Source organism: Schistocerca cancellata, chromosome 2 (assembly GCF_023864275.1).
Source record: "Schistocerca cancellata isolate TAMUIC-IGC-003103 chromosome 2, iqSchCanc2.1, whole genome shotgun sequence".
Lineage (NCBI taxonomy): Eukaryota > Metazoa > Arthropoda > Insecta > Orthoptera > Acrididae > Schistocerca > Schistocerca cancellata.
In genome coordinates this window covers 844,003,269-844,016,543 of record NC_064627.1, presented here as the reverse complement: position 1 = coordinate 844,016,543, position 13,275 = coordinate 844,003,269, and the positions used below count along the sequence as shown (strand labels likewise).

The 13,275-nt window shown below is 37.6% G+C and overlaps 1 protein-coding gene across 1 annotated transcript in view; it reads left to right on the top strand.

The window, feature by feature from the left end:
• LOC126148564 (sodium-independent sulfate anion transporter-like) overlaps window positions 1–723 on the top strand; it is a 61,250-nt gene extending 60,527 nt beyond the window's left edge. The window contains exons 11-12 of the mRNA XM_049915764.1: window positions 100–236; window positions 613–723. Coding sequence (XP_049771721.1) covers window positions 100–158 — 59 coding nt within the window. The 3' untranslated portion in view covers window positions 159–236; window positions 613–723. The remainder of the gene's footprint in view (window positions 1–99; window positions 237–612) is intronic.
• The last annotated feature ends 12,552 nt before the right edge of the window (window positions 724–13,275 follow it).

Genomic DNA, 13,275 nt, shown 5'->3' with positions numbered 1-13,275 from the left:
AGTTTGGGAATTTTTTGAACAGACCTCATATGTTGTTGTAGCCTAATATGATGATTTAATCTCAGGAGGAAAGAAAATTTAGTTATTAATTACTTGCAGGCGATTCCTTACACATGACTTCAGTAAAAGACAACAGCCACCTTTCTTCCGTAAATTAAAGCCAAGCATAGTGAAGATGTTCTGAGGACTACATCAAACAGAATTTGTTGTTTATCATGATGAGAGTCTTATCACAGGTAAGATCTACTTCCATTACTATTTGTAACATTTTCAGATCTGTGACTGCCTCTGATTAACAACATTTCATACATGCATCTGAACAGGATGTAAAGCACATGCATATGTTTACTCTAGTTTGCTGTACTTTACCTTCCAGTACTTGGAAGGTTGACTTTCAAAGGTTTCCCACTGGGAGATGGGTGCAACAGTTCCCTAAACTGGGCTAATGTACTTATTGCTCAGGAGCCAGTTCTTTTTTTTTTCTAAAAAAATATTTTCATGTTGTGTGTTTTTAATTGTTATAATTGATTTATTGGAGGTTTGAAATATTTCCTGTGTCAGCAAATATGAAAAATCTCAAATATGCAAATTAATTTAAGTTTTGTTTTACAGCTCACAAAAAGTACATGGCTGCACAAAATGGTATTTATGATCTCAGTTTTGTAACTGGATGACTACCACGAAGAAGCTTATGAGAATCCTCATCAACTTGAAAATGGTGGTTCCTCAAGTGCAAATGATTAAATATGAATCAGTATAATGCTTTGAGGAAAGAGACTGCCAAAATGTGTGCTGTAACTGAAGACATATTTATATTACTGATAGTACAATACATGACAACTGGTTTTCAACACAGCTGAAGCAAGGGCAAAAGATGTTATTAGGTGGTAGTATGTACAAAGCTGAAAACCAATCAATAAATTTTCAATAAATTTACTTCCTTCTGAAAAGCTGAAGTACAAAAACTGTCTTTAATTGCAATAGTAACAAAATCAGTAGATAAATCAAATTTATTATGCACCTTATTTTCTGAAAAAGAAAGCTGTGACGTATTTGCTTTGACCTGATTTGTCAAAACAACACTGAAGATTTTTATGACTCCTTATGCTAACTTTATGCTAATTTGGGACTGGTTCACTATTAATGAAACAGTGATGTAATACTCACAGTACATGGAGCAAAAGTCTCAATGATATAAGCAGATGCTAGATGTTTCTCAAAACTTATGGCTAAAACTGCATGTGCTCTCCAAGTTCCATTGTAACAAGCTTGACTGGAGACTTATTATATCAACAGTATAGTATCATGTTGAATACTTGGGTCTCTGGCAGTTATTGTGTCTTTCCGGCATGACATTTCAACTTTATGGCTTGCAGTCTTCTTCAGGTTCGGTCTGCTACTCACAGCAGTAGCAGATGGCACCTGAAGAAGACTGCGAGTCACGCAGTTGAAATATTGTGCAGGAAAGACATGAATGACCAGCAGAAACCCAATTATTCAACATGACAATGCTTTGCCAGGAAAGCCTGAAGAATAAAAGTATAATGTTTTTATCTGTGTAGCAAGGGTTACTACAGAAAATATAAAATGAATATTTTTTCCCTTTCTCCAGGAAATGTAGTCCTATTATTAACTGGTATTCAAATTTATGATAATGAATGGGCTATAAAGTTTTGGATAAATAATGTAATGATTTCACTACACTGCATTGTTGAATATTTCAGTTGCTTGTCTCTCAACTAACAGTGTATAATGTATTTCAAATTGATATTCTTGCAATGTCATATTACAGTGATAAAAACAACTCTCTGTAAAATGTTTCTCATTTTAAGAAGGTGGCTTATCATATTGGACTGGAGAAAAGGAAGATTGCCGCTTCAGGAGGGAAAGAGAATTAATATGCTCTGTACACTTGTAATGATTACAAGAGTTATGTACAGGGTGATTATAATAAAAGTTAAACTTTGAAACTGTTGTACAATTAACACCACTAGTAATTTTTTGTAATTGATTTGTGTGAAACATGCTATTACATGCATGGCAATTGATAGTACAATACAACAGTGTACAATCTAAATTTACTTTATAATAGGAACTTAAGAAAGTAGTTGAAATTATTTGACATAATAATACTTTAGATTTTAGTTTCTACAGTAGGCTATAGAAGCACTGCTCAATGAGCTACAGTTTTAGATGTTTTTTGGATGTCTCTCCAGTTATTACCTTCAATTCATTTGGCAATGCATTGAAGTATTTTGCTTCATTATTGTGTGGACTGTTTGCTGTTTTTTTAGTCTTTTGTTTATCATATGGAAATTTTGTACTTGTCTGGTATTGTGATCATGAATTTCTGCATTACAACATGTATATTTCTTATCTTCTACAGTTAATACTATTGTTTCAAACATATATATAGAATAGTTAGTTACAATTTAAAAATCTGTAAACAATACCTTACTTGATGTTCTAGCACCTTTTTTGCCTAATATTCTCAAGGCTCTTTTCTGGAGTTTAAATACTCAATCTACATGATTTTTGGAAGCCCCGCCCTACAATGAAAGACCATATGCTGGAAAGGGATATATTAAACCAAAATACATCATCCTCATTGTTTGGGTATTGATGTATGGAGTTATTCTTCTTAAAACATATAGGCTAGATGATAGCCTTGCACATACATTGTCAATTTGTTGTATCCATAGTAGTTTGCTATCTATGCATATACCTAGGAATTTACACTCACTGCAGATTTCTCCTAAAATATTACTATCTTGAGAATCAATACAAGTTTGCAAATCACCAACATTGAAGGGAATTATTTTTTGTAAGTTGACTATTAGATTGTCATTTTTAAACTTTTCCTTTCCAAAATCTATAAATCTTTTTACCTCTGTATCAAGATTAAGAATATCATTTCCCCAACAAAGGCCTGAAGTGTCATCTGCATACATTGTAATGAAGGTATAATATTTTTCTATCTTTGGTAAGTCATTAATGTAAAGGAAGAGACCAATTATCAATCCCTGAGGCACACCAAATTTAATATTCCTGACTCTTGATGTATAACTTTTTAATGTATTCCATTATTGTGTCAGATTGAGGTATACTGTCTCTATTTTTTAAATGTGATGTGATCAGGTGCAATAGTTTTCCACTTATGCCATCTCTGGCCAGTTTTGACAGAAGTACCTTATGATCAACCCTATCAAAAGCCTTAGATAAGTCTAGTAAAACTCCAGCTACTTGCATGCTTTCATCAATTTTGCCAAGAACTTTCAGTATAAACTGAAGTGTTACAGTCATGGTGCTATGACCACTTCTGGAGCCATGCTGAAAATCTTCCAAGATGTTGTGCCTATTTTAATGCTGTAACATATATTTCTGAATTACTTTTACAATTAACTTGCTAAAAATGGAAGTTAAAGCGAGTGGTCTGTAATTTTCTACTAGTTGTTTGTCACTTTTCTTGTAAAGAGGTTTAACAATGGTTAGTTTAGTATGTCAGGGAACACTCCTACTTTTAAGACACTATTTACTAGCTGCACCAAAGAATATGCTAGATTATTTTCACACTGTTTAAGTAAAAATTTCATCCCAGCCAGCGGATTTTTTGTTTTTACATTCTCTGATGAGATACAAAATATCCTTGATTTCAAGTTCATGGAGTTGATTAGGTGCAGAACTGTCCTCAGCAAGACTTCCAACAGGTACTTTATCTGAGGTAGAAAAGTCAGATTCTATGACATCTATAAAATAGTCATTAAAAATGTTACTGATCTCCTGAGGATTGGTGACATTGTTAATAGATATCTGAATGTTGATGTTACCTTTTAGTTTTGTTTTATTGTCTCTTATTTCATTTACTATTGACCAACAGGTCTTCAAGATACAACCTGACTTTCGTAGAGTTAATCTTCTCAGCCTTCAATCTTTTGACTTGTTTGCGAAACTGGTACTTATATTGTTTGTATTTATCCCTGTGCTCATTGTTTTTTATCTCTTTTTGTATCAAATTCATTTCTTCCATTTTTTCTTTCAGTTCTTTGGTAGAATTATCTAATTCAATGGGCATTGACTGTCTTGCCTTATTCTAATTAATATTTATCTTTCTGATGGGAATAGTATTATTTATATGAAAATGTAATGTATCTAGGAAGCATCCCATTTATTGTTCACTCTTTTGGCTTGAAATACTAGATGCAAGATTCATGACCAAGGCTCTCACTCAGTCTGGCAATGTTGATAACAGAGAGGTTTCTTTTGTATTCATAAATTATCTTTGGTTTTATAGAAGGATCTCCCTTTAGCACTAATAGTTGACCTAGATGGTCAGAGATGAGACCATTTACGACAGCAGCTGTGGCAATATTTTCACAATTAGTAATAACATGATCCATAGAGCTTATATTAGTTGGAATGATTCTAGTGGGTATGTCTCCCACCAGATCTTTTGCCCCATAAGAATGGATACAGTCTTTGAAGCATTTGCTTTCTTGAGACTCTTGTAACATGTTGACATTAATATCCCCTAATAATATAACACCCATATGTTCTAGCTTGGACATTAATTTACATAATACTATATCAAGGGAATTAAGAAATAATTCAAAATTTCCATTTGGTGATCTATACAGTCCTAAGATAAAGTATACAACAGACAAGAATTTTAACTTAACTGCTACAATTTCACAGTGCAAATCAGAGAAATACCCTTTTACCCAAGCAATACCTTCGTAAGATTCTACTAAGTTATTTGTTCTCAGGTAGATAGCCACTCCTCCACCTTTATGGTTAGAATGACAGTAAAAATCAGTTTATGAATAATTTTGGATTTTAAACAAGTGTATGTTATCTGCACATTTTTGGTGTTCACTGACAACTAGTATGTGGGGTGTAATATCTGTAAGATAGTGGTTGAAAACATCAATCTTATTACCTAATAAATCTACATTATAATGTAGGAAAGAAATATTGCTTTCTTCAGGTACGTTTTGTGCATGATTATTCCCTCTTCTGCTTATTAGTTTCCCTTATTATATGATGTCAAATTGCAATGGGATATTATCAGAGAAGTGAGAAAACACATGGCAGAAAAATAAAGTTACAAAATGTAGCAATAGATTCTGCTGTAAGCATCATAATTTAATAGTGGTCAACTACAAATGACTTATGAATCATAAAACAATGCCTAAGGTGTACATTTGACGTTAAACAAACTGTAATGCTCCGTGTGCATGGGTGTACGGGTGTGATACTGTTAGTTACTTAATCACTTACACGGCAAGGTCATATAACATTAGATGGGAAAAATCAGTTTTTAATTGTCCTGAGGCCAAAAACCGCATAAAAAGCATCAGTCATATTGGTTTTTAACTGAGTCCAAAAACCAGATAAAAAGAATCAATCAAAATCAAATTGGATTATTAATTTCCATGTGACTGGCACAAAACATGTTCAGTATGCTATCCACCATTTTCTGCACCAAGTTCAAATTGAGAAACAGCATGTTCCACAACTGATCAAAGTGTTTCTGCGGTCATGTTCAGAATGTGTTGCACAATGCATGCCTTCAGTGCAGATAAGTTTGCAATCGGAACACTGAACACAACATCTTTCAGGTAGACCCAAAGCCAGAAGTCACACAGATTAAGATCAGGTCATCAGGACGGCCAGGCTGTAGGAAAATGGTGGCTGATAATTCTAGCATTTCCATAATGGCACTTCAGCAGTTGTTTAACCAGATTTTCAATGTGCGCAGGTTCACCATCTTACATAAAAATGATCCCATCCACACATCCATGCTGCTGGAGAGCTGGAACGACGTGGTTGCACAAAAGACACTCATTGTGCTTACCTGTTATAGTACAGGTAACAGACTGGAAGCACCTGTCTCTTTGAAAAAATAGAGCCCCTTGATAAATGATGCCATAAATCTGCACCACAAAGTGATAGTTTCAGGATAAAGTGGTACTGGTTGATTTGCATATGGATGTTTCATTGGCGATATTCAACAATTCTGTCTATTGACATATCCTGTCAGATGGAAGTGGGCTTTGTCTGTCCACTTCCATGTGAGGAAGAAATTCTAAAGCAAAGGTCTCTCCTGCTGACAGGTCAACAGGAAGCAACTCGTGCACACGGGTAATTTTGGATGGATAGCAAAGAAGGATGATTGCCAGTCTAAAATGGCCAAGGTGAATGTTTTCATCTGTACCATAAATTTATGGCTGATTATTTCTACAGTTGTCGATATTTTTCTGACAGTGTGTCGAAAATAGCGAAGTTAATGGTTTCCTTAAAAACTCTTTGATTTTAGCTGATTTTTTGTTATTTTTTCTTACTACGAACGAATACCGTAATACTCTAACTTGCTCCACACCCATTGTTTTTTTTTTCATGTTATGAGTTAATTATAACATTTGTTCAAATTGTAATTGTGACTTGTCCCATATCCATGGCTAATAACAAACAACAGGATTTCTGGGATCAATAAGAATGATCTCAGATTAAGTGACCCACTTCACGTCATATATACTGAGGCATATGTGGAGCCGCCGACGCTAACGCATTATAAATGAACAGTTGGTGTTTTGAAATTGCTCTGATACACTAGGTGTTTCACATAACCATATCCATATAAATCCGTTTTGGAATATTAAAACAGTGTCGTGTGTGTTTTCATTCATAAATGCATTAGTGGCAGGTCCGGATGTCTATGATATACTGCTTTACAGAGTCATGTCGATTAAATATCTGGGCGCAACGTTGCGAAGCGACACGAAATGGGACAAGCATCTAAAGACGGTACCTGTGAGGGAAGGCGAATAAGAAGCATGGCAAATTAAGTTTTTTTGGGAGAATTTTAGGAAAGTGTAGTTCATCTATAGGATGCCAAGACAAAAATGTGTCATCTCTTCCACTTCGACCTATCACACGAGTTGGTAGATGTTGATTTAAAAACATGGGAAACTCCATACCCCAATGCATGTGTGTCTGTATACGGGGAGGTTGGAGGAGGTGTTCCATCATACTGAGAGACGTGATCAGTTTTAAGATGCGGCATTTACCATTGCGGAAGAATGGGACATACAGAAAGGCTTGAACTTGTACTGCACTTCAGCTCGCTTTTACCCAGACACGATGAATAAATATAGGCCTATATCATAAATATTGCTGCGATACCATGTAGTACATAAATTATGTCGAGAATTCACACTAGAGCACGGAAACATTTTGCAGTTTAATATCTGGTTTCTAAATCTCTGTGTTACCATTATATAGTCTTTTTGAACCCTTCCAGTGCCTCCATGTCTCATTCGCGTGTGTAACCTTCTTTTACTAGTCAACAGTGACTAAACTGTGCTCTATGCATCCCTTTCCCCCAGTTCATGTTTCTTTTTATTGTTGCTTCTCTTCCTCTTTTTACTTTCGAATTCCAGTCCCCATCACAGTTAAATTTTCACATCTCTTAACTACCTGAATAATTTATTTGGTCTCATCGTACATCCTTTCAATCTCTTCATCACCTGTGGAGCTAATTGGCATATAAACTTGCACTATTGTAGTAGGTTTTGGATTCGTGTCTATTTTGGCTACGATGGAGCAGTCACTCCATGGTTCAAAGAAGCGTACTTGTATTCCCATTTTCTTATTCATTATTAGACCTAGTCCAGCATTGGACTATTTGATGTTATATTTATAACCCTTTGCTCACCTGAACAGAAGTCCTGTTCTTCCTACGACGTAACGCTACAAATTCCCACTACATCTAACTTCATCCTACCCCTTTCTCTTTCAGATTTTCTAACCTACCTACCCTATTAAGGATCAAACGTTCCAAGCTCCGGAAATACACTGTCCAGTCACATTAATGTGACCATCTGTCAAAAGTCTGCATAAGGTCGTCAAGGATAGATGCAGACTTATGTTGATCCATTGTGCCTTCCAGAATGAGAACATCACTCAGGAATGCCACGAAAACATTCCGCAAACAATAAAGCTCCCTGCCCCGCCTCCTACCCTTCCGACGATTGCTGCAGGGATTTGCTTTCAGCCGTTTCACGCCATACACGCCAACAGTTTTATGTCCGAGGTAGCAAAAAAGGTGATTCATCTGGAAAGGCCACCTGTTGCGGTACTGGCGTGCAAATTCGAGGTTTCGTCGCCAATGGACAGCAACCAGCAACGGTGCACGAGAAAGGCGCTTTCTGTGGAGGCCCGTACGCAACAACATTCGCTGAACAGTCGTTGAGGAGTCACTGTTGGTAGACGCTTGGTTCTTCTGTGTGGTCAGTTACTCAAGAGTTGCACGTCTATTCCCCATACACATCTCTGCAACCGTCGTACACCCTTGTCATCTATGGTCTGTGGTGTACCACAGTTACCTTGGTGTCGGTTTTGGATAGCACCATTTTGCCATTCACGGTACACTTTAACCAAAATGGATAGAACAGTGTACACATTTAGACACTTCGGGAAAGCTTCCACTACTGGACCGTAGCCAATGGTCATGCCCTTCTGCACGCCAGATAAATTTCTCCGTTTCTGCGTTACGACAACGACTGGACTGTTTCCGCGTCCCCTTCACCCTCTCTCGTCTCGCTTTTACCCTCCACTGCTAGTGCTACCATGTGACATCTATGAGTAGTTATTCCACTCTGACGTCAAGCATAGGTGGTCGCCACACTAATGAGACTGGACCGTGTATACGAGGTTTGTCTTGCCTCTCCACCGGTTCCCCTTCTGTTATGGTTTGCACTCACCGTTCGGCTATCTGTATCGTTGAGACACACAAGCCACCAAACTGTGGCAAGATTCACGTTTCTTTTGGGTGATTAATGTCATATGAAAGAACTACACAAGTAAATGCAATACGTTGTGCTAATCATCTAAATTTTGTAACAACTATTTGAACAACTAGGTGTTCTCACAACATCCTCGCAAGACATTTACTTCCTTGAGAAGTTTGTCGATAGTAACTGATACCAGCTTAGAAATAACGAAAACAGTTATAAATACAACACTAACAGTAAAAATGACTCCACTATTTAAAGCTTGGCTTTTCTCTGGTATGGAAAGGAGCAATTTATGCGTAGTAAAAATTGTTTTGCAGTCTATCCTACGCTGACAAATAATGAAGAAAATTTTGAAACCTCTTACATTAAAAGCATATCGCTCCGAGATACTGTGAACATTACGCATGGAAATACGTTATGTAGATTCTGTACCATAGCTTTTATAAACTGTAGAAACGGCGTTATGCAACACGTTAAAATGCTGTTCAATGTATTCTCTTTTGCGCGGCCGGTTTCGGTCAAAGACCGTTATTCAGCACCTGATGTATGCACGTCATGGATACAGGAATTTTCAGGTGGAAGGGTTATTTGGAAATAATGGTAAGAAATACGAGCAATACTTGTTAGCAGCAATACTTACATATACACATAAAACAGTTTGTCAAAAATATTACATTTATAAATTATGTTTAATCATGCAGAGACAGGTGTGTGGAGCGTTAATTATAAACAGCTATGCAACCAGTACACAAAATAACTATTTCCTTCAATACCCAACGGGGATCTATCTTTTGAAAAGTATGAACTAACTTTAGCAGCTTATCCATGACATTAATTTAGTACCAATCATCAATAAGTTCAGATGATATTAAACACACATTGTTTGTCTTGAGATACATTTGCCTTTCTTTGCGTGACTTGGGCAAGAGAAACTTGCAAAAAAGTGAACAATTGATTTAAGCGCTTGGTTAATTAGGCGAACCCTGTTCTTGAAAATATGAAATGGATCCAAGAAATTTCTAGGCTCCTTAAACTCAAACGTATTATCAATCACATCTGTAGATATTCGCCTTCTACATGCAGAGTCAACAATAGTCTATTCAAGATGACCTGATTTAATGATTTTGATGCTGTTTCGCACATTATTGCTAGTACAACAAAGTCTCAAAATTGGCAACGCTGATATTTAGCCTGCAGAGAGACTTCTCCGTCGGCAACATTCTTCTTCTACACCAATCGAGCACTAAGTGCTGCATGTTCTGCACTGCTAATGATCGAGCTGCTGTATTTTTGCTTGCAGATTCTACAACATTGAACGAAATAAAAAGTAGGCTTTAGGAAAGACAATGTAGTTGCATTCATAGATATGGCAAGGTCTGAAACATGCCTGCAGGAGAAAAGAGAAGACTGGAAGAGGCTTTTTGAACAAACTGTTTAAGCAGAAACATTTCAAGAAGAAGAATCAGTCGTTAGAAATGTAAGATTTACATTTGCTTCTAGAATGTTGCCAAAAGCATCCAATTTTAGGATATTTTTACGACAGCTGCTGCATTTCTTTGGTCGCTGTTCCGATCGAGCATTATAGACAAATGGCAGTGCATATTCTGCAACACGGAACAGAAAAAACATGCCTTAGATATAGCAAGTAGTCAGTGGTAAAAAGATGTCATATTGTTGACAGTATTATACAGGGTGATTCAAAAAGAATACCACAACTTTAGGAATTTAAAACTCTGCAACGACAAAAGGCAGAGCTAAGCACTATCTGTCGGCGAATTAAGGGAGCTATAAAGTTTCATTTAGTTGTACATTTGTTCGCTTGAGGCGCTGTTGACTAGGCGTCAGCGTCAGTTGATGCTAAGATGGCGACCGTTCAACAGAAAGCTTTTTGTGTTATTGAGTACGGCAGAAGTGAATCGATGACAGTTGTTCAGCGTGCATTTCGAACGAAGTATGGTGTTAAACCTCCTGATAGGTGGTGTATTAAACGTTGGTATAAACAGTTTACAGAGAACGGGTGTTTGTGCAAAGGGAAAAGTTCTGGACGGCCGAGAACGAGTGATGAAAATGTAGCACGCATCCAGCAAGCATTTGTTCGCAGCCCAGGAAAATCGACTCGCAGAGCTAGCAGAGAGCTGCAAATTCCACAATCAACTGTATGGAGAGTCCTACGAAAAAGGTTAGTTATGAAACCTTATCGTCTGAAATTGGTTCAAGCACTGTCTGCAGCTGATAAGATTAAAAGAATCGATTTCTGTGATTTTATCCTTGCTCAAATGGAAAAAGGTGAATCTTTCGTTTCAAAGATTGTGTTTAGTGATGAAGTAACTTTCCACACTAACGGGAAAGTCAACCGTCACAATGTCTCTATATGGGGCACTGAGAATCTGCGGGAAACAACTCAGCATGAACGTGACTCGCCTAAGGTGAACGTTTTCTGTGCCACTTCAGCCAATAAAGTTTTTGGTCCCTTTTTCTTCGAAGGTGCTACTGTAACTGGACTACAGTATCTGGAGATGTTAGAGAATTGGCTGTTCCCTCAGCTCGAACAAGAAGCACAACAATTCATATTTCAGCTGGATGGAGCGCCACCACATTGGCACTTATCTGTCCGTAACTACCTGAACGTCAACTACCCGAGGCGATGGATCGGCCGCCAGGCAGCCCGTGACAGAGCACTTCATCACTGGCCTCCAAGAAGCCCTCATCTTACCCCCTGCGATTTTTTCTTATGGGGGTATGTTAAGGATATGGTGTTTCGGCCACCTCTCCCAGCCACCATTGATGATTTGAAACGAGAAATAACAGCAGCTATCCAAACTGTTACGCCTGATTGTAAGTAGGCTGTTTATGTTTTCTCTATGTAAGTAGGTTGTTTATGCTTTCTTTAATGTAAGTAGGCAGTTTATGTTTCTTATTGGCAACATTACGTAGCGCTCTGTACGAAAATCACTGGCTGTGCTGTGTGCAATCTGTGGCTAGTTTGCATTGTTGTCTGCCATTGTAGAGGGGCAGCTGAATGTTAACAGCGCGTAGCATTGCGCAGTTGGAGGTGAGCCGCCAGCAGTGGTGGATGTGAGGAGAGAGATGGCGGAGTTTTGAAATTACATATATTATGACTTGTGACGATATTAAGGTAAATACATTGTTTGTTCTCTATTAATATCTTTCATTTGCTAACTATCCCTATCAGTAGTTAGTGCCTTCAGTAGTTTGAATCTTCTATTTAGCTGGCAGTAGTGGCGCTCGCTGTATTGCAGTAGTTCCAGTAACGAAGATTTTTGTGAGGTAAGTGATTTGTGAAAGGTATAGGTTAAAGTTAGTCAGGGCCATTGTTTTGTAGGGATTATTGAAAGTCAGATTGCGTTGCGCTAAAAACATTGTGTGTCAGGTTAAGCACAGTCGTGCATAAACTGTTCAAAGGGGACGTTTCATGATATGCTACAGAGAGTGTGGAACGAGTTGGAGTATCGGGTTGATATTGCTCGAGTGTCTGGAGGGGGCCATATTGAACATCTCTGAACTTGTTTTTGAGTGAAAAAAAACCTTTTTAAATACTCTTTGTAATGATGTATAATAGAAGGTTATATTATGTTTCTTTCATTAAATACACATTTTTAAAGTTGTGGTATTCTTTTTGAATCACCCTGTATATATGTTATATTTACATTTTTTTCGGAGACCTGCTCACGTAGACGGAAAGTGATGTTAACGGATATTCTGATAACACATCAATATCCTCCTTGAGTGATTTCTCTCGTGATTATAGTCCCTTACAGCTGCGTTCTGCAATTGCTGATATCTACGAATGTGCGTTGATGCAGTTGCATACGTCATTCAGTCGAAAAGTCCAGACAAACTGAGATTTCCAAAATGCATAGTCAGCAAGTTCAGGCTTGCCACTGCATCAATTTGATATTTCGTCAACTAGAGACAATTTGGAGCTCTCAAAATGCACAGTCAAAGAGTTCAGACTTTTCAGTACATAAATTTCGTGTTTCACCCAGTCAAAACAAGTTGAGGCTTGCAAAATATAAAGTCAGTAATTCAGGCTCGCCAGTTCCTAATTGACACGTGTGCCATAATACAATGGTTGGCTATGGGATTTGTTGAATGCTCAGTCAGTGAGCTCAGTGTTGCTGCTGCCTAATCAGCAGATGTGTCTTGATACGCCAAGCTGAGAGTAAAATGCATTGACAGAATTGTAAGCCATTTAACGAAATGAAATGGTTAACAGAAACATCAAGTTTTATTTCATCAAGTAATATATCATTAACCTACATCCATAGTGTGATAGCCGGCCGAAGTGGCCGCGCGGTTCTGTCGCTGCAGTCTGGAACCGCGAGACCGCTACGGTCGCAGGTTCGAATCCTGCCTCGGGCATGGTTGTGTGTGATGTCCTTAGGTTAGTTAGGTTTAACCAGTTCTAAGTTCTAGGGGACTAATGACCTCAGCAGTTGAGTCCCATAGTGCTCAGAGC